At 37.0% G+C, this 22,956-nt stretch overlaps 1 protein-coding gene across 2 annotated transcripts in view; it reads left to right on the forward strand.

Annotated features, from left to right (window-relative positions):
• Positions 1–19,410, forward strand: part of tub (TUB bipartite transcription factor) — a 67,613-nt gene extending 48,203 nt beyond the window's left edge. For both annotated transcript variants that reach the window (XM_084716698.1, XM_084716704.1), the window contains exons 3-12: positions 480–642; positions 2,488–2,625; positions 6,906–7,058; positions 8,971–9,092; positions 10,982–11,173; positions 12,492–12,604; positions 15,995–16,109; positions 16,859–16,957; positions 17,070–17,241; positions 18,228–19,410. In XM_084716698.1, coding sequence (XP_084572824.1) covers positions 480–642; positions 2,488–2,625; positions 6,906–7,058; positions 8,971–9,092; positions 10,982–11,173; positions 12,492–12,604; positions 15,995–16,109; positions 16,859–16,957; positions 17,070–17,241; positions 18,228–18,361 — 1,401 coding nt within the window. In that variant the 3' untranslated portion in view covers positions 18,362–19,410. The remainder of the gene's footprint in view (positions 1–479; positions 643–2,487; positions 2,626–6,905; positions 7,059–8,970; positions 9,093–10,981; positions 11,174–12,491; positions 12,605–15,994; positions 16,110–16,858; positions 16,958–17,069; positions 17,242–18,227) is intronic.
• Positions 19,411–22,956: the final 3,546 nt, after the last annotated feature.

The raw sequence follows: 22,956 nt of genomic DNA on the forward strand, positions 1-22,956 counted from the left end.
TTTTTAATTTAAATTTTAGTTAAACTATGTTTTGTTAACTTAACTCCACCACCAGCAGCCCGTTTATGGGGGGACATTGGACACTCAGAAACTGAAAAAAATGTTTTATAAATCAAACAATTCTGTTTCGCATCGGAAACAGTTCGCTCTAAGGATTACTATATACAGAAATATCCTTCAGTAGAAGAGAATAATCAGAAATTGCAATTAAGTGTTTATGTTTCATGATTTTTAATCTTACTGCAGTTCAGTACTACCATATTATACATATACATTAATATTATATTATAATCATTATGTAGTATTAAAAGAAGAAATAACTTCAAGTGAAAATAATATCTATTTAATAATATCTGTTTCCATCACCTTATTTGTGCTTTCCCAAACATATTCAGATTAGGGTGCATCCTTCCCTTGTGCCTTCATTATCTCTCTTTCTTTCTGTGCATGTACACATGTACATGAAACCGCAACAACAGCGAGCGCTCCTTGAACAGAAGCAGAAGAAGAAGAGGCAAGAGCCTCTGATGGTCCAGTCTAATGTGGACAGCAGATCTCGCACTCGTCGGACAAAACAGAGCGAGGAACAGGCTCCGCTGGTGGAATCCTACCTCAGCAGCAACAGCAGCACCATCTACCACGGTAAGTGAGATCGACACTCCTCTGTGGCTCTGTTGATTCAGAAAACATAGCGTTTAGGAAACACTGGAATGAACAAATAAAGATGTCAGACTGCCTGTTTGGTGGATCTGTCTTATTTACTGGAAGTATTTGCTCCTGGGCTGAAAGAGATTTAATCTCATGCAGTTTTTGTTTCTGCTCCCAATAGAACTGTCAGCTGCAAGTTGCACAAAACAGAAACTATAAAAACACTTAAACAGCAAATAGCAATTGTACATTTGCTATGCAGATGACACACAAAAATATATCCCATCAAAAACCAGTGAAGAAGGCAGTTTAAATCATCTTTCATCCTGTCTGTGAGAAATTAAGTTCTGGATGTCACAAAACCTGCTCCAACTAAACAAAATAAATCAGAAATAATTCTCCTTAGTCCTCCAAAGTCCATCCCTGTTTTACAGAAACATATTGGATCCCTGTCTACAGATATCAAACCTGCAGCCATAGTGAACGCTCATATATTAACAAATTACAAGCATTGTTCGATCATGTTTCTATCAAATTCAAAAGACATCTTGAAGATCAGGTCATTTCTCTCTCAGCCTGATTTTGAGAAGGTCATCCATGCTTTTATTTCATCTTGGTTAGATTATTGTGACGGGTTGTATCCAGGGTTGGGCCAGAAATCTATCTTTCTTCTTCAGCTGGTACAAAATGCAGCTGCTCAGCTTTTAACTAATACAAGAAGCCAAGATCACATCATCCAGTTTCAGCCTCTCTTCACTGGTCACCAGTTAGAATTGACTTTCAGATTTTATGGTTACTTTAGCACTTTAGCTCCCAGCTGAATTGCTGCCCCCAAATGAGCCAGGATGCAGTCTCAGATCCTCAGGCAGGCTCTGCTGGCTGTTTCTGAGTCCCGGCTCAAGACTAAAGGCAGCCCTGCTTTTGCAGTCAGAGCCCCTCAGCCATGGAGCTCCCTGCCCGAGGAACTGAGGCTTGCTGAATCAGCAGCTTCTTTTAAATGACTTTATAAAACTTATCTTTAAAAAAAAAAAAGCTTTTTATAAGCTCCAGTGCATCATGTTATTGCCAACAAAACTTCATTTTTGTGCTGTTTAAATTAGCTGATTTTACTTCCCCACTCTCTAAATGTTTTAATCTACCATGTAAAACACTTTGTAACTTTGTTTTGCAAATGTGTACAAAAAAAGTTTGTTGTTATTATATTTTAAAACTGTTGCAGGCACTTACACTGTATTTCAAATCTATCCAGTCGAGTGTAGAAGTGGTTTTAGGCCTGGGATTGATGAGCTCTTCTTATCTCCACACAGAGACCAGAGCAGCCATCTAATCCTCAGTACTGAGGGCCAGTTTCTGGGCTCAAGGCCACAAACTGTCACATCTCATGCAGAGAGAAAAGAAAAGATATAGACAAAATGTTGCTCTGCACTGGACTAATATTTTGATGGAAACAAGGGTAATAATGATGCTGTAGTACAACTCCTGCAATACATTTGATTGATTTTTATAGAGAAAGATGATTTTATTAAGTTCTCATTTAAGTTCATGACCGGAAACATTTTATTCTTAAATTAGAAAACCAGAGCAACCATTGCCTTTTGAATGTGACAATATTTGGCTTAAGCTTTATGAATTAATATTTGAATAGTATTATTTCATGACAGAGACTCGATAAAACATTAAATTTGTTTTTCCTATCAGAAGAAAAACTCTTCTCTGCATCCTACTTTAGTTTTGTTAACTTTAATTGTGCTCAACCTTCCTTTCCTTATGTCTCCTTTTCTGTCCATCTGGCCTGCTAACCCTGCATGTGCTGCTGGTCCTCTGCATCCATGTGTTCAGTGCAAGAAGCTGAACAGGAGGAGGTGAAGGTGATAGCGGACACACAGCCGCCTCGCTCAGCCAAAAAGGGAAAAGCATCGGCCAGCTCCACTCCACAGACGGGCAGTGACAAGAAGGAGAGGAAAGGGAAGCACAAAGGTCAGCCTGTCAGTATTAAGACAAATGGGTAAACAGACAGAGTGAAGAACAGATATAACTGAGACGAACAGACAGAACAGTTGACAGATTGACTGATTTAGAGAGGAGGTGGTCAGAAAAGTTAAAAGCCAACAAAAAAGATAAAACAGACAGGAAATATTTACACCAAAAACATTTTTGTATGTATATTTTGCAAACAGATTGTTCATGGTCTTTACGTATTCATGTTTGAACACCAAAAAAGCTGATTTAAGTCATAAGAAGTGGTCCACTGTGTGAAAGAAAAGAGGCCAAAACCCTTATTATCCAGTCACTGCAACTGTCTGTTCAAGCCCTCTTTGCAATCCTCACATAACGCTTCAGTTCGCCTGCTGATTTTTCAAGCCACATCTGGCAACAAACCCAGCCAATGAAGCTGCCCTCTTAGCCACCGCTGTGGTGCCATGCCTGTCAGAGCTCAACTATCTGTAATGATGTATGACAGTCTGAGTGCTGTCAGGCTGCTGACACACCACGAGTTAGAGGCATAAATTAATCTCAAGATGGAAGAAGAAAAACTGAGATGGTGATGAACTGTACAACTGTATCTGTTGTACAATGCTTTGATTGTTCCCCTCTGCACATATACTTTAGTATGTTATTGCTGACGTACTATGCAGTGTAGAAGGATCGATTCTTCATAATGGAAAGCATTTCACCAACTACAGAGACAGAGAAATAGCCCTGTGGTTGTTGAGAGCATTATGAGTCTATAACATATGAACTGGAATATGGCATAACACCCTTCCCTTCCCACGATCCTTTCTATAAACGAATATGCAGCCTAGAAAAATTCCCAAAACTATAAAACTGTAAAAGGGACGTATATAGACAAAGATGTGCATTAACATTCTGGGAGACAATCTGGTAAATTTTCTAAATTTTAAAACAAAAAAATTGGTAATTAGACAAAGCAAACTTTTCTTTAGATGGTAGGGAGATACAAGGAAAGAAAAGACAGAAACAAAATATACAAAACAAAAACAAAAAACAAAACATGACAGAAGCAGGCTTGAGGAGTAACAGAGTACATGTAACAAGATTATGTAATCAAAATTATGCATACAAAAAAGGTAACTTTATTCCATTACAACTACAGATAAAACAAGCAAAATCAGTTTACACTTAATGAAAATAGGGATTATTGGTAGGATTACAGTTTTAAAATAAAGAATGATATATTACTATACATTGTGCACACACAGTTGCCAATTTATTGTTTTGGCCTTTAGTGAAAAAATGCTTCACTGGGTGAAAATTTCACCATTTTTTGTCTTTAAATTGGTCAAGTAATAAATAAATTGAGCAGAACATAGGAAGGAACAGCCGTATAAACTAATAAACCTAACAATCAATATAAAACGCTTAGAGCTGAAAAGATTAATTGACTGTTAAATTAATCTGTATCTATTCTGATAATTGTTTTGAGCCATTTTAATTAAAATAAAAAAATTCTTATAAAGTTTCTTAAATGTGAATATTTTCTGATTTCTTTATTCCTCCTCCAGTAAACTAAATATTTTTTGGGCTGTGGACAAAACAAGACATTTGAGAACATGATCTTGAGATTTGATCAACATTTTCCACCATTTTCACAGACCAAACGACTAATTGATTAATTGAGAAAATAATCGACTGATTAACGATGATGAAAATAATTGTAATAATCGTTGCTGCCCTAAAAGCACTATATTAGGCGAAATAATTTCATCATATTTTATATTGAGGTAATCCAGAAGTAAAGGAAAATAATCAGGTTACATTACTTTAATACTGTGATACTGGATTACACCACTGATCCCCCTTTTTCTAACAAATCAGTAACATTTTTAAACTAACCCTCCCAACCCTGAACAGATGCTATATTAATTTAATAAGTTCATAAAATTTGATTGTGACTTTCATAACATTTAGATCATAACTTCTATCCATTCATAAGGGATGTTTGTTCCAGTACGTATATTTCATTAATGGTAATGTATTCATGTATTAAACATACCTTCCAATATTTTGTGCATCTTTGACCAGAAATGTCTTATTACTGGACATTCCCAAAATATGTGCCAGTGATTGGTATCCTGGCTCCGACACAGTCTCCAACACTTGTAATCCTCTCATGTAAAGTGTGATTTCTGCTTTGGGGTCATAGAAAACCTAATTAGACACTTCCGTCCAAAATCTCTCCACTGAAACTCGCAACAACTGAACCATTCCTCTCAAAATAAATTTAATTTTCCTTTTAATTTTATTTGAATGTACTTGAGGAAATTACATTTTTTTGTCACGAAGCTCTTACAGAGTCTGGATAAACTCTATGCAGGATAATGGTTAAAATATCTGCCCGTAAGATTTAAATGCTAAATAATCATTACAGAACAATACGGAAGTGACACATCTGACAGTCTTTGTAACATGTAGTAGACGCTCATCTTTGGATTGACTTTGTCCCAGAAAAGAAAGAAAAAAAGGTAGTGGGATTTCTCCGGGGTAAAAAAATTAATCAGGCCAGTAGTGTCAAACTCACTACTGATGGACCTGTTTCACTCCCTTTCTATCTCACTCTCTGATTCGCTCAGACACGATCACACAGCTTCAGGAGATACATCATTTTGCCAAGCTCCTACTGTACTCACTAAAAATATCACTGTATAAAAGCTTTAGAACATAGTTTGTTGAAGTTGTCATTCAAGATACTCGACAGAAAATATCCAAATCTGAAATTAAATATACAACACAACACTGCTTAAATACTATTAATAACTATTACTTATTAATAAAAACAAATCAAAACTAAACAAATAGTGACTGACATCCTCAACAAATACAGACTGGCCTCCTAAGTGCACACCTCTTCTTAGCAAGGCTTTTAATATTTTTTTTTTTTAAATCTTTTGCCTTTGAGGATTGATATTGACTATTCTGTCAGTATCTATATTCACCAAAAATATGAACACAACACTTTTGTTTTTGCTCTTACTTTTCACAAGTTAACAAAAAAGACTTCTTTAATGCAAACAAAAGGTTTATTTCTCTCAAATGCCAGACAGGCTGGTCCACCTGGTGGGCCACAAGGCTGCCACTAGAAAGAAAAATTAAAGAAAAACAAAATTATGTAAAGCCCACTTGATGTTGTTGGAGCAGCGCATCTGATTGAGGTCTACACCGTCCCAATACTGTGCAGGCAGAGATGCTGGCTATCATCACCTCGACCCGACCCTTCAAGTGGATCAGTCCAGAGGTGAACAGAAAAAAAATCAAATGAACTAGATGAAGAATTGAAAAAGCAAACGGCCAGAGTGGAAAAGGTCAGAGAGAAAAAGAAAATAAATATCAAGGCTGATGGTATAAACTGCAGATACATCTTTGTCACAACTGTGAATAACGTTGTTCAGTTACAAGAAACATTTAAGTTTTACAAAGACATACCTTTGCTAAAACGTTATGACTGTTTGAGCAGGGAGGTGAGATGGGATTGGATGGGCCAGACGCAAAAAGGCCAGGAATGAATTTCATTCCCAGTCTGACCCTGGTCATAATCATGTTGTGTAATCGGTATTTCTATATGCCAGAACTGACATGTGGATGGAGAAATAAACATTTTGTGTGCATAGAATAAATCTTTTACTTCCACTTCAAAAAGCTGGAGCAAAAAAAAAAGTTTTACATTTTGTTAAGTGTATCATACATATGTCAAACACGTTTCAATTTCTCAATGCACTTGTGCCCAAATCTGTGTTTAATTGAATTAAATTTGATTTAAACTATGAAGTCATAAACATATCCACAAGAATTCCCCTTAAAAATAAGTACCGCTCCCTGCTGTAGAAATCCCATTTGCTTTTCTACTGTATGAGGAGGAAAAAAAGAAGAAGTAGAGAAAAGCTTGTATCAGTTATTTTGAAACTGCAGTAAACTGCGCTTGACTGCCGAGAGCATGGACATAATAAAAGACAGAATGTTCTTCCTTTTACACATTAGAAGCTAATTGAACAGGTAGTGAAACAATTACTTAAAACCTAAGAACAGAACACAAACGCCTACACATTCATCACAGTGGAGATGTTGAAATGTTTTCACATTTGCTCAGGCAACAAGTGTGGACACCCACCTGATTTGTTGTTGTAATTCTAATAACAACAACTTAACTTGTTTACTGTGTGTTAACATCAGATGCTGTTTGTTGAACAGTAGCGCCGCTGTATTGTGATGGAGTCTGTTCTTGTGGGATTGTGGCTCCGCAGCGATCGATGGCCTGGCTTCCCAGCAGGACGACGGTCAGATCCAGATCCTGACAGTGGGTCACAGCAGCACGGAGGAGGGCGAGGCCGAGCCCGTCATGAGCTGCACTCAGTCGCAGAGTAAACAGGATCTGCGCGTCACCATGCTCAAGAAAGGTATTGTCAGCGGTGAAGAAATGTTCGATCTCTGCATCTGCAATAGCAAAACCACGAGTCCTTATTTACACCCACGGCGTGCTGGTCTGCTGTGTGTGGTGTGTTGGTACTGTAGGAGGGTGAAACACACTGAATCATGTTGCAACTGCAAATAGAAATGCCATTTTAAGAGCCAGTGTCTGAATGATATAGTCCAGGCATTAATGCATGATGCTGACATATTTTTCTGCCACCGCAGAGTTACTGTAAACATTAGTAGGACACCTCCTTAGACAATAAACACTCAATAGTTTATTCTATAATGGGTGGTAAACTAAGATTTTGGACACTCTTAGATATTTTTTGTGCCTGCACAGTGTTGTGTAACTTTAATTTACACATTTATCAAATGCAAAAGTATAGTGTTTAGTGAAATTTAATGTGCATTTAATTAAATTCAGTATGTTTTACTGGTATGAATATCCTGTGAACACTACTGGACACCACTTCTTTCATTTCATTATGAGATTTTCTGAGGACACCATATGGTACAAATCAGAGGTGTGGATTGGAGTCACATGACTTGGACTGGAGTCAGACTTGCATCACAGATTGATGACTATAGAGGGTGGGTTCATCTCCCACCAGTGGCCCTTTGCTGCATGTCAACCCCCCCACTCTATCCCCTTCCCTTTTCCCCCTTTCCTGTCATATCTTTATCTGAGGAGGGTAAATACAGTGCAACAGGTAGCAAATAGAGAGCTGACAGCTACAGTTTCTGTTTTCTTTTGTTTTTGCAATACTAGAAACAGAGATTTACTTCTAAGTAGGAAATCAATTATTAGCTTTTGAGCTTAAAAGGACCTGTGAGTAAGATTTGTAGGGGATCTACTGGCAGAATATAAATGGAATATAATAGTCATCAGTGTCTTTTCATTAGTGCATAATCACCTGAAAATAAGAATTGTTGCGTTTTCATTGGATTAAAATGAGCCATTAATATCTCCAGAGGGCGTGGATCCTCCTCCACAGAGGCAGGGGGTATTGTGTTGGTTGCTATCTCCAAAATGCCACTAAAGTCTATACACTGGTCCTTTAAATGTGAAGAACTTTTTACCATTTCATCTTGAGTCATTACATTGCTTTTATTAATATATATATATATATATATATATATATATATATATTGTCTTTTACTTTATTTGAAAAAATAAATACCTTGCAACAACCATACTATTATGGGCTTTTAGGAAGTTAACAGTAGATAAGCAGAATTTGTTCCTTTGTGCCTTCAAAAGAAGTTAAACACAGCCTCAAGGAACTAGCTTGAAATTTAGTGTTTAGTCACAGGGTGGTTTAGTACCAAAGTATCATTATACTTCGTTAAGACAGACAACTGGACTCACAAACTTTTGGGAAACCAGCGCTATTCAGTGCCATGATTATTTGTCGTGGTATTAGTGTTCATGACAAAGTGAGACACTAAATGGCAATACTGTTCGTGCAACGAAATGCTGCGTGTACTGTCCATACTGTAGCTGACACCAAGAGATAATAAGACACAAGATAACACACAAGATAACACAAGAAATAACAGTGACTATATGCTGAAATATATTAGAAACCCCAGTGGGTCTCCACTGAGTTCTGATGCACAGATTAATCTATAATTTAATAGGAATATGTGACCTAGTTGCACACACAAACATGGAGCACAAGTTATTACTCAAACTATGAGAATGTTTTTTTTTACAGAAGTTTCAAGCCACCATTAGAGCAATAAGAACAATGATATGTAACAGTTAGTTAATGAAGTGGGAACGTGTTCCTGTTAGAGGATTCATTTATTGCAGCATTTCATGACACCAATTAACAACAGGGAAAGATCTGACACCTCTTTTCTTTTTCTTTTTTTTCTTGTTTTCCTGTGAAGGTATATCCAGCAGTATGAATTTTGATGAAGAAGAGGACGATGAAGATGAAATTAGCTCCAGCTCCTCACAGCTCAACAGCAACACGAGGCCAGGCTCTGCCACAAGCAAGAAGTCGTGCAAGGTAAAACTGAAGCTCACAGCATGAATATCTGCATTATGTGCCTTTTTCTATTCTGCTCAGCAACCAGTGCGTCTTACCAGTCAATAACAAGCAGGGGGGAAAAATGTAGATTCAATTTTGTCGCTCAGCTGGACTCTATTTAAAACTCTATTTGAGGCTGAAAGTATAGTAATAGACCTTACAAATAAAGTGCAGCTGCCCTTTGGCTATTCTTTTTCTTCCACAAACAATATTTGAATTATTTTGGGCTTTAGCTATTTCAGGCCTGCCATTTATTTACACAGATGTCATCTCAAAGTCATTTTGCTGTGTATGATACAGAGCAGGTGATACTGTATTCAGGTGGTGGAACAATAATCTCGTATACAGTAGACACCTTATGTGCCCCTAGTTTTAAAGAAAAAAACAGTTATTTGGTTAAAAGATACACACCTGAAGCTGTGAACCTTAGACTCACAAGTCAGTCTCCAAACAGTGTTCATTGCTAAAGCTGGCTGGAAACAATTAGAGAGTTAAAAAACAACCCTGCACTACAGCACCAATCCAGAGTCTCTAGGACCGTCCTTCATATCAGGCTTCATATTCATGTTACCATTGAGGCATATGGGGGGAGAAAGCCCAGGTGAGCCATTGTAAATATTAATGTGCAATTTATGAAATCAAACTACACTTGACTTTTAAAGATTTAAATTTTGTTTACCTTCATTTCAGGTCTGTAACCTTCTTTAAAAACACAGCGACTCTGCAGCCTTCATACCAGGGATGTCAAATGTATGACCTCCGGGCTAGAACTGGCCCACCAGAGGGTCCAATCTGGCCCACTGGATGACTTTGCCAAGTGAAAAACAGAGCAGTCATTAATTTCAGACCAGAATAGAGACTCATTAGACTCACAAACTCATCATTGTTATATTTAAAAGTATTGACTATTGGGCAAAATGTTGTCAATCAGCAGCTTCAGTGCAAAATAATCTGTATCTTCTATCTTGAGGTTAAAATATGTAACATTTATCTATATGTAAAACATTTAAAATGCGAGACATATTTATATATTTTGTTGAGTTCAGTTACTCTTTTTTTTGCCCCTGGTCCTCAGACAGCCTGAGGAGCAGGGGCAAAACAGGCCTACAGGCCTAAAAAATAGGGAGGATTTCAAAACTGAAGGGTCGGGAATGGGGGTTCTCTCCCAGAAAATGTTGAGGTTCTTGTGTTCTGGTGGCTTTTTAAAGAAAGAAAATACCAAAACTAGCTAAATCAGCGACTTCAGTAGAAAATAATTTGTATTAGATTTCTATCTTAAGCTATAATATCAAACAATTCTGCATTAAAATGTCTAAAGACGCTAGACATATGTTATATAAAGTATTTTGTTATGTTATATACTTACATTATCCTAAATGTTTCCATCAATGTTCAAATATTAACTTCTGGGAAAACACAGGATATGTTGGATGTCAGGTGGATTTTCCTCAGCTTTGATGGTTGTTTAAAAGTTAACACAACAACTCAATGAATGCACACCCCTATTCTACCACTGTATTATGTTTTTACTGGTCCCGCCCACTTGAGATTGAATAAGGCTTTGTATGGACCATGAACTAAAATAAGTTTGACACCTGTGCTCTATACGCTGACATTATCCTTATATGATAACCATCATTTCTCTTAGGTCTTCATTTCACTCTAATCTTTCCCTTCCGTCAACTCAGTCCTTCGTCTCTCCGCCAGGTCCTTATTTTAGACACCGTGTGCTCATTCTCAGTCCCAGTGGGTGATTTGATCTTCAGACTCATTACTCTGTTCTAATGAAAGTCAACTCTAATGCATCACTCACTAGTCCACCGTCTCACGAAGGGGTCTCGCCCTGTGTGGGCTGTATTCACCCACAGGAGGTCGCGTCCGCGCCGACTCCACCAGTTAATGAGCCTGCCATTGATGTAGATGACCTGGAAGAGTTTTCTCTGCGACCTGCACCCCAGGGTGTCAGAGTTAAGTGCAGAATCACCAGAGACAAGAAGGGCATGGACAGAGGCATGTATCCCACCTACTACCTGCACCTGGAGAGAGAGGACGGCAAGAAGGTGAGAAAGTAGCAGAACAATGTTACTGTAAGCAACAGAATTTACCAACCCAAACACCTATATACATCTGTTTTAATAAAGTGTAAACAGGCAATTTTTATATAACCTAGCCTCACTTTCATTGTATAAATCTGTCCACCACTGGGTGCAGTTTTTCCAGGGGAATGATGTCTCCATTATTGACTGCATGAATGAAACTCCTGCTTTCCCCCCAATGGTTTCTTGTAATTTGGTTGTGTGCAGCAATAATGATAATCAAACTATGTTATTAATATATGATGCACATCATTACAAAGGATTATGCAAGTTGTCAAATTCAATATAAAATTATGACAATTTCAATTTATCTCTTCAGTGGACACGCTTCTCTCTTATTTCTTACAAAATCGTTTTGATTATTTCCTTACGGAGCTAAGCTCTGACTCAGACAGCATGATGGTGTTGTGGCAAATTGTGTCACCTGTCAGAGTAACCATGACGTGAACTTAGAGTGCACAAATGTCATTACATACTTTAGGCATGATAATTGTGGAGTTGATTTTATTATAAACTTGTTGATCCTGAACGGCAGATTCCACAGGCACAAGTGCAGAGTGGAAAATGATACCCCCGACTTCACAAGATTATTATTTTAATTCAAGGACTATATTGGGACTTTACAATTCATTAAACAAAAAGAATTCAAACAAAAAGTAACAAAACTATTCAATTATACAACAATCTTTTCAATGAAGATTTATGTGTTTCTTCCCCTGTTTTCTCTTCTCTTATCACATTGACAAATTCTATCCCATGTTGTTTTATTTTCAAATGAATATTTATTTATTTATTGTGATTATTGTTTATTTTTGTGTCTATATTTATTCATGTACTTTATTTTCTCTGAATTTCTTTGGGATACTAATGGCATAGCATGTCAGAGTTGTTTGTACATTTGTTAATAAAGTTCATTAGCAGAGTGAGGTAAGGGGGAACACAAAATGACAGGGAAACAGATTTTGACACCTGCTGTCTTTGCTACAGCGGCACAACAATGTTACCTCTTGAAACATTTGGGGCTGTAAAGTTATTTGTTTCCACTTTAAATACTGTAGAAACAAGACAACAGGTTGCACAATTTCTGCAAGTTTAACAGACATTTCATGTTGGATATCTGTCATTATATTTGAATGAAAAGAGTTTTATGAATATTTTATGATATACACATAGTATTCAGCAGACAAAAACACATATATCTTCACAAGAGTTTGTTTTGTAGTAGAGCGTCCTGGTGAAGCTCACATTTTACTGATTTGTTTTCTGGCTTGTCTTGTCACAGGTGTTCCTTTTAGCTGGCAGGAAGAGGAAAAAGAGTAAAACATCAAATTACCTCATCTCCATCGATCCCACTGATCTGTCTCGAGGTGGAGAGAGCTTCATTGGTAAACTGAGGTAAGTTTGCAGTGGCTGTGTTACATGAAACATTTTTTTTTGGCAGCCTCACACTCAGAAATGATGTTACGTAAGTGCTGCACATGATTCCTAACTTTTGTACGGTGAGTGTTATTTTAGTTTTCCTATAAGTATTTAATTCCACACCATCTGTTAAAAGTTCTTGCCTCATATTTAGTGTTAACACAAATTTGTATTACTATTTAATGGGTATTTAAACCAACTAGAATAGATTTCCACGTGTAAATAATTGAAACACATTTAGCCTCATTCCTTCATTTCTCATGAGTTCCAAACTCAGTTTGAGTAACATTTTACAAAAAGATTCAGAATGCTGTGCGGGCTGTAGCTACAAGGGAATAAATCCTGAACAAATCAGGACAAGAATAACTGCTAATTTCTGAGTACTTGAGTACTTGTGTTTCATGTATGAAGCACCATGTAGTAGAAGAATGTAATGTTCTGCACTCTCTTGGCCTTACTAATGAAAATGCACAATTGAGAAAAATGTACGCGTTATATTGCAGCAGGAACCTTCAGTGATTCACCACTCATTTCTTTTTTAAATCAATTTCACTTATCTTGTATATACCTTTTGACATATATGTACTGTACATGAGCTGCTGCAAGGCCACAATAAGATTGGTAGGAAGTGAGCAGTGACATAATCTTCAAAGACAGCTTCAAGGCTATGTTAGTGGCTCCATGGAAACTCCTGGGGAGTTTAATCAAATTTGGCTCTGTGCAGCCTTTAATCTCTGGCTGCTAGACCATTGGTCGATGCACTGCTCAAACCTTTGCAATCACAGTCTAACTTGATTGATGGAGATCTAAATTTAAATGAACAGTGACCTTTCATCTGGTGCCTCTCAAGAATCCCCCCCTCAAGGACTAAATGAGGTATGGGCTATCAGAGGAATACAGGCAGCTGTTTAAAGCTGCGGCTTTGAAAAACCATTGAGAAACCATAATACTTACCTACGATGGACACGTACTGCACATGTAAACCACTACAGTCCACGTCTGGGTTATTGGTTTCACTGTGGTTTGTTTTTATTGGTTGGGGGTGAAAGTGGAGTTCACATAGTCACTGTCTTAAAGGGACAATTCACCTCAGCTTCGAAAATACATACATTTCCTCTGGCTTGTAGTGCTTTCATCCATCTAGATTTTTTATTATTATTTTTTTTTTGGTTTGAGTTTCAGAATTTTACAGATATTGCCCCTAGAGATGTCCACCTTCTCAAATATAATAGAACTAGATGGCACTCCAAATTTACATTTAGGATAATTCACAGTAGAATCTACTGAAACTGTTGTCTTTGTTCTAGAAAGAAAATAGTTCCTACATGAAACTACTCACAACAAGGTCTGTGGATTATTTTAACTGGGTCATTCTAGCTTTTTGGTGCTTTAACCTCCACAAGCTGAGCGCCATGTAGTCCTGTAATATTAAAAACAAAAAACTAAAATTAACTTTAACTTAGTGATATGTATTTACTATTGCTCAAGGATCAATACCAGTATAAACAAACACACACACACACACACACACACTCACACACTCTCTTAGATCTCTCTCACACATACTCACATTTTCTGATTTTAAATGGCTATTTTAATTTTATTTTAATATTTTAATAATGATATATTTGAATTTTGTTACTCTAAGTTTGCTATCTTTGTGTTTTCAATATAAGTAAATTAGTTAAAATTTAAGTGGAGGCTTCAAATTAGCCCTCTGGATTTCTTGCTTCTCCCTGCACTGTATATTATTTGCCTTTTTTTAATGCCATTTTTGTGTATTTGTTATTTGTGCAAAATAAAACTAAACTAAACTAAATCAGGAACTATATTTGGACAACAAAAATGAACATCCAGTTCTGTGGTAGAGTTGAGTTATGTTAGAATGTTCCAAACTGTAATATCCTAAGCAAAATTATATAACATATGACTTGCAAATCGTATTACTTGTATGGTTTAAACATACAAACATTTCTGAAATGGTCATTACGTGAGAACATCTCAGTTGTGTACTATTAACTATGCATGAGATTTCCTGTGCAATACAGAAACAACTAGTAAATACAGTCACCAAGCGCTGTGAGAAATCATCAGGAAGTGTGAAGGCTCATAGAAAACATCTGCGCACTGCGTGGGGAAGCATATCTTCAACTAATAAATCTACATGGTGATATACATATAAATTATTTACACAGTAATGTGCCTAAAGCAACTGGATACTGCCGTAGAAAGCACCATTTCATAGTGATGCTATTAATGCAGTACATAGAATAGCAGAGCTACAGTGCAGCTTTTCCTCCCTTAGAGGTTTTAGAAATCTTACGTCAAGGATTTACACTGACAGGATTATTTACAATAGATCCATAACTGCTATTTCACAACAATGGTATGATTCCTGTTGTCATAGTAAATGGTCATCAGCTGTTAGAGCGTCATCCAGGTTAGAAAGTCACTTAAAGGCAAAGCACCGGCCGCTGGCCACTTTCTTCCCTCTGTGGTGCAATGACTCACTGTCAGGAGGTCAGACCATCAATCCCCGCTGAGCCACGATCCCACAAGAACAAACTCCATCAGAGCACAGCAGCTACATCACTGTTCAGCAATCAGAGTAACCGGGGGGGGGGGGGGTAGTTTTATAGATTTATAGATTTTACATCAGCACTGCAAGGAAGCATTTTACAAAACACTTTAACATGTTAGACCTGCTTTTATCCGTTTAAGGGGGCAAAAGTTTGTTGCTTTGTAAATGTTAAATGGCAGTTTCTTCCATCATATCAGTTAATTGGTTAGCTGGTAAGATGTACTGCTCTTTGAAGTATTTATCAGAGAAATCAGACATTTCACAAGTTCATCACAAGTTGGGTTCCTTTATTTTTAAATTACTAGATATTTTATTTTGATGTTTTTGTATTTTTTTCTATATATCTTGTTGTCAAATGTTCTAGAATAAGGCACATATTTTGCATACTTATTTGTTACTTATTTTTGTTATATTATTATTTTTATGTTATTTTCTTGTCATATATTCTAGTGTAATGCACGTATTATATACTTCTTATTTTCTATTGTCTCAGCATTTCTCAATTTCTATACATAATTCTGTATTTTTATGGAGCAACTGAAATGTGACTCAATTTCCCCCCAGGGATCATTAATATATTTCTGATTACAGTTCTCTTCCTAAAATACTGTAGCAGGTCATATTTCTACCTGGAGCATGATATTGTAGCATCCATTACTATCATATTACTCTATCTGGCTGCACATTAATTATGCAGAGACACACTGTGAAAAGGCCTGTTAAAATGCTCAACACACGACACACAAAACATGAGACCTCTTCATTCTGTTATATCTTCTTCGCAGGTCTAACCTCATGGGAACCAAGTTCACTGTATATGACAGTGGCCTGAACCCTATGAAGAGCACCACCAGCCTCGAAGCTAGCAACCTGCGCCAAGAGCTAGCCGCCATTTGCTACGTGAGTTGGCCAAAATATATTTATATATTTTAATATCGTTGAATACAAATGTTGAGCAACGAGTTGGCAGTGAGGTAACATGATCAATTCAGTGTGATTACATATACTTGATTAGGGCTTACGTGGCTTGGAGTAATGTAATTTTTCTAACAACCCTCTTAACATGGAGTGATTTAATATCATAAGCCTAAAGGAATAAGCAGAAGACCTATGGAAAGTGTAATTTTATTTGCTTTGAAAGTACAGCATCCAGGTTAATGTGTCTGGTGGCCTTCGAAATGCACAGATCCATTTAGAGAGGCTAACTCAGGTAATGAGATAAAGACGTCCATGCAACAAACTGAGGAGTCAGGGCATTGCCATAATCAGGCTGAAATCAAGTTATCATCTATGCATGTATAAATCTACTGAATATTTATGTCGGGCAACAACCTTAACCTTCACTGCAGGCAGACATAATTTTCAATAATCTGCAGCAACATAGCTTTTGCTTAATTAGGCTCAACACAGAACACACATTATCTGTGGAAAATGTTTTTCTTAATTTACAGCTAGTACAGCACATAGTGCAGGATATAATTCCTGAGATCAATAAATGTATTTTTTTTCTCTTGCTGTAATAAAAATGCTGTGATCTGTACTTGTTTTTTAATAAACATGTAAAGTTGATGTAATAATTATAGTAGTAGTTATTTAAGATTAGTTGGGTGAACATGCATATATTACAGTTTATCATCTTTACTCTCCAGGAAACCAATGTCTTAGGATTCAAAGGACCTCGCAAAATGAGCGTCATCATTCCTGGAATGAACATGGACCACGAGAGAGTGTCTATTCGCCCACGAAATGTAGGTGTTACCCAATTTCTCAAAAGCCACATCTATTCTGACAACTTTGACCTCTTCTAAAACTTGATCTCCATGATGCCCTCGTCTTAATTCTTTTTTTTCTTCTCTTCAGGACCATGAGTCACTGCTGGCCAGGTGGCAGAACAAGAACACAGAGAGTGTGATCGAGCTTCACAACAAGACGCCCGTGTGGAACGACGACACACAATCCTACGTGCTCAACTTCCACGGCAGAGTCACTCAGGCCTCCGTCAAGAATTTCCAAATCATTCACGACAATGACCGTGAGTTTCTGCCATGAAACTGTGAGAGGGTTAACATTAAACACAGTTAACAGGTCCATCTTTTGCACATTTGCCATGTTTATTTCGTGATGTGAAAAAATAGAGAGAGAAACAGGTTACAATGCAACGAATTTCAGAATTAAACCAGGATGTTTTGTTTATGTGAAGGAAAACCCTTACATTGGATAATTGAACATCTCCATATTATATTATATTTGAGTATTTCTAAGTTTGAAAATGAGAATGCACACACAGCAAAGTGCAGAACAGTGTGAGCTGCAATAAAAGTGCATCAAAATTAAGTTGCACAACTTTGCTCCAATATGACTTATTCACCTAATATCAAGATAAATAAAGTATGGAAGCCCATATGATGAGAAAAAAGATTCTGTAAGTCATCATAATGAAAAACTTTCTCGAAATAATGACTTAGTATCATAAAATAAAGACAACTGCAAACGAATGGCTTAATATTTCAAACTAATGTAATATTACAAAATAATGGCTTAATATTATAAAATAATGACTTAGTATCTAATGATTATTTTGAGCATTTTTCATGTTATTTTGAGATGAGCCTGCTGTGTCTTTATTTTGAGATACTAAGTCAATATCGTAAGATACTAAGTCATTAATTTGAGATACTGAGTCATTGTTTCAATGAAGTTTCTCATTACAGTGACTTAAAAATATCTTATTTTTCATCATATTGGTGGAAATGGGCTTCCATAAGAATAGTATAGTAGCATAAAACGAGTCGTGTGACACATTTTAATTCGGGAAAGACAATAAAGTGACACATGCATAACTCCAATTCAGTCTTCTGTTTCAAGGCGTAAACACTGCCTGTATTTATTCATTGTGGATGAACTATTTGTTATTGTTCATTTGTTTAATGCTTTTGGCCTCTGTAATTACAGAACCGATAATATCATTTCAAAGCAGCTTGTCCAAATTGCGTTTCCTGTTTTTTGTCTCCTCTGCAGCTGACTACATTGTGATGCAGTTTGGCCGCGTGGCAGAAGACGTCTTCACCATGGACTATAACTACCCAATGTGTGCCCTGCAAGCCTTCGCCATCGCACTTTCCAGCTTTGACAGCAAGTTAGCCTGTGAATAGATCCCAGCCTGAAGTTCAGTGGAGAACTGGTCCATCTGTCCTCTCAACAAGGGCTGTTAACGTATCCCTTCTGGGGCTGGTCTGAGATCTCTGAATCACCCAGTAACCTTGGAAGTCCTGCATATCCCAAAATGCTTTATGGGCCTCACGTTTTGTGTGTCTGTGTGTTGGGGGGTGGGACCTCGGGACGGTCTTGGTCTATGGAAAAAAAAAGAAGCACAAAGAGTGATCCACTTTCAAAATCAGATTTGTTTGTTTTGATAACGATGGTCATTTTGTACTGTACTGGCATTATAAAAACAAACATTGTTCCTTTATGTAGTAGTTAGAGAAATTTAACATTTCTTTATCTGTAAATTATAACTAACAATTACACATCTGTAAGGTTTAAAAGTTGACTGGATTTTATGTAATCTGCCACACAAAAATGTCACACTCCTCCTGAAGCATGAATACTGCTTATATAGTTACTGACTTAAAAATAACATGCACGTCACAATATATTTATTTTGTTATTTATGTATTTATTACATGTTAACTTTGTTTTCTGTTTTCATTTGCAACAGTTTCAGCAGTATTGGCTCTGTGGAGCTGCAAGCACATGGATTAGGACGAAGGAATATCTCTCGTATCCACACAAAACAATTAACAACTATGAACATGAACAGGGCAAAGGCATGTTACACTGTGTAGTGTACCATATACAATATTGTGTCACAGTGTCATGTATGTGAATGTATAGGATGATGGTGCACTTTACTTTAAAGTCTGTAGTGGATGAGATAGAGCTGTACATACTTTATTGTGCCTTTGAAGACTAATTCCAGTGTTACGCTTTGGCCATAAAATGAGCTGAGCTTGAATTGGTCTTTGCTATTCTTGCTGTCCTCACATGCATCAGAGATATTTCTCTGGACTGTAGCTACTTTGAATTCAGTTGTCTAATGTGGAATTCATTTAGACTGATTAAATAGCTGGTTTATAATCAAAAGTGCACATCATTGGACAAGATTGTCCAGATATATTTAAACTACATTTAGGGCCAACAACATATTACCCTAAAGAGGTTAATCTAATTATAAAACCATTCCAAAAAAGTTTGGATGTTGTGTAAAATGAAAATAAAAACAAAATGCAGTGTTTGGCAAAAACTTACAGTACCAAGATAATTAATGTTCAAACTGGTTAACTTTATTGATTTTTTCATAAATATAGACTCGCTGTATATTTGATGTCTGACACATGTTCCAAAAAAAGTTGGGACAGGGGCTTGTTTGCCACTATGATAAATCATCTTTTCTTTTAACAACACTCAGTCAGGGTTTGGGAACTGAGGACACTAATTATTGAAGTTCAGAAAGTGAAATTCTTTCTTATTCTTGCTTGATGTACGACTTAACGTTCTCAACAATCTGGGCTCTCTGTCATATTTTGTGCTTCATAATGTATCAAACATTTTCAGTGGGAGACGGGTCTGGACTGCAGGCGGGTCAGTCTAATATCTGAAGTTTTACTACGAAGCCACGCTGTTGTAATATGTGCAGAATATGTTTAAGACATCTCTCTGGATGACGGCATATGCTGCTCCAAAACCTGTATGTACCTTTCAACTTTAATATGGCCTTCACAGATGTGACAGTTACCACTACCATGGGCACTTACACCCTCATGACATCACTGTTTTTATGCTGGTAACTATCCTGATGGTCCTTCTCCTTTGTAGCTCAGAAGTCACAACGTCCATGATTTCTGAAAACAATGTGTACTTGTCGGACCACGGCACACTTTTCCCCTTGGTGTCAGTCCATCTCAGATGAGCTCGGGCCCAGAGAAGTCTGCAGTGTTTCTGGATGTTGGTGTTGTATGGTTTGCTTTTCATGGTAGAGTCTTGCCTGCGTTTTCAGCAGCATTCACTGTTGGTTTTTAGCCTTGTCTCTTAAGTGCAGAGATTTTTCTGGATTCTCTGAATCTTTTAATGACATTATGGATTGTAGATGGTGAAATCCCTAAATTGTGTCGAGGAAATTTGTTCTTACACTTTTGGACTATTTGCCCTTGCAGTTTTTGACAAAGTGGTGCACCTCGCCTCATCCATGCTTGTGTACGACTGAAGCTTTTGAGGATACCCCTTAAATACCCGCTCATGATATGATCAGCTGTTGCCAATTAACTTGTTCACTTTGAACACTAAATATCTCGTCTTTGGTATTCAGTTGAATATAGGATGAAACGTGTTTGCAAATTATTGCTCTTTTATTTACATTTTACACAATGTCCCAACTGTTTTGTAACCGGAGTTGTAGATTGTCCTGTAAATCAGGCAGCAGATATTAATATCCAAGGCACTCAGGCTTAAGGTTGTGCTCATATCTTCTGATGTCTCCTACCTGGAAAAAATACACTGAACACAGATTGACTTACTGCCAACAAACACTCAGTAACAGTGTGAATCTGCTTCAACACTTGCATTTTTCATCTCTTGCTCTTTACATCTTTGATTAATTTTATGCTCCACTGAGGTGGAGTTCGATACATTCCTCATCTGACTGGCTGTAACTTTCTATATCATGTGGTTTATTGCTGTTCACATTTTTACTCAAAATATTATCCCTCTTGCTCCTTATAGGGCGGTATCCTTTCTCAAATATATGATAGTATTTTGTATTTTATGACCTTTAAAAAAATGCTAAATGGAGGCAAAGAACAATCTGATACCGTTATTGTTACTGTGGGTTATGAGGAAATCTTTATCAAATGTGCTATTCTTGTACTCAATTGTGTTCTAACTATTTTAAATTTCTATTTTAAAACTGTTGATACTCTTGCTGTAAAGTCTGCTTTTCATACATGTGTCCAGGAACCAAAGGTTCTTTCACTTTCTGTTTTTAGTGCTCTCGTTGTAATGTACAGTAAATGGTGTACAATTTACTGTGGTGGTATAAACACAGTCCTTTGATCATGGAAAAAATAAAACTTCAGTAAGTCAAAATATGTGTTTGTTTTTCTAAAAAAAAATGTCCAAAGCTACTGTACTGTTTTATTTTAATGTAATGCAATCTTTTACCCTTTGCCCCTCCTTTAAAACAAGGTAATGGCAAACATACCATCTCTTTTCACTAATAAAGTCCAGTCCCAGAAAACTGGTATCAGTCACCTTGTTCTGAGCCATACTTGTGGTTGTTAACTGGACCAGTTAATGTCACATTTACAGGAATGATAAAGTAAAAATAAGTAAAATAAGTTAAAAGCCTACATGATACATGCATGAAGTACAAGTGCATGAAATATACTTTTTTTTCTTACTGGGTGAATAACGAAGGTTGCATGGACTAAAACTGGCTTCCTTACAGCCTCACTTATGAGCTATTACATTGGGAGCGCCAGTGTGAAGTGCAAACAGGATCCATTGTGGGGTGTTCAGTGTTACATTGGTGTGTTCAAAACAAAACAGTTCCTCCACCACCATCATCATCATCATCATCATCATCATCAAACACTTGAACTAGACAAATGTTTAATCTTGTTATGATTGGTTCAGGCTGCATTTCACATGATTTGATTAGGTTCTTTGTTTCTTTGCTGAGCTTTTTTCTGCTTTGCATTTTTGCTGCTTGATCTTGCCGTTACATCCACTCATCAACATCTCCATTCCTGTAAGACTAAGTGTCAGCTTCAGATTCAGTAGTATGACTGTCACGTTCTTTATGTAGATTCTTGATTATCTACTCCTGGAAAAAAGTTTGTTTCTTAAGTTTACTTTGTGAATCACAACAACAGATGTCGATATGCTTTAACTTGTGTTCAAAAGTGTTAAAGATGTCTCTCAAAAGGATTTAGTCACATTTTTTAAACTGAAAAGTGCTAAACACAGTAAGATACCTTGTGCAAAATAATAATGGCAATGTTATGTTCCTTACAAATGTCAGAAAAAATAATTAAAGAAGACTTTTTTTGACAGCTGACATTTTGACTTGCACAGGAGCAACTGATAAATGAATTATGGCTTTGCCTGTTGAGGATGTGCCAACAAGTCAAGCCGGTGAGACAACATGCTCGATGCCAGAACGGAAATATCTGAATGGACTGCAGCTGTCGTTGCTGTTAATAGTTACACCTGTGTGTGACAAGTCAAACTGTCCACAGTGAGAAAGGCCTCAAAGGGACATATTTAATGTGAGCTGCAGGAACACCATGGCTGTTGAGAATGATGTGTGCTACAGTTTTAATGAGTGAGTTTTACTGACTGACAAAATAATTTCCTGTCTCGTAAAGACACAAGTGAAAACTAAAATGCTTGGTGTTCTTGCTGTATATTGATTGTATCGCTCCTTTAACATCACCTTCCAATTCTACTGAAAGTTTGAGACTGTGTCCTGTCTGTCACCATGTCATTACTTCTGTCTGGCTCAAGACAAGTGTACATTTTTCCAGTAGTATTGGAACATTTCATGGCCTTTGGCTTTTCACCACTGGAGTTAGTCCCCAGCCTTTGGTTGCTGCTCCTAAACAGAGAGAGAATAGATCAAGTGCAGAAGACAGATTTCCCAACGGCGTTTAATAAAAGTGTAACCTAATCACATCAATCACTAGAGGCA

Source organism: Lutjanus erythropterus, chromosome 1 (genome assembly GCF_056507025.1).
Source record: "Lutjanus erythropterus isolate fLutEry1 chromosome 1, fLutEry1.hap2, whole genome shotgun sequence".
Classification (NCBI taxonomy): domain Eukaryota; kingdom Metazoa; phylum Chordata; class Actinopteri; order Lutjaniformes; family Lutjanidae; genus Lutjanus; species Lutjanus erythropterus.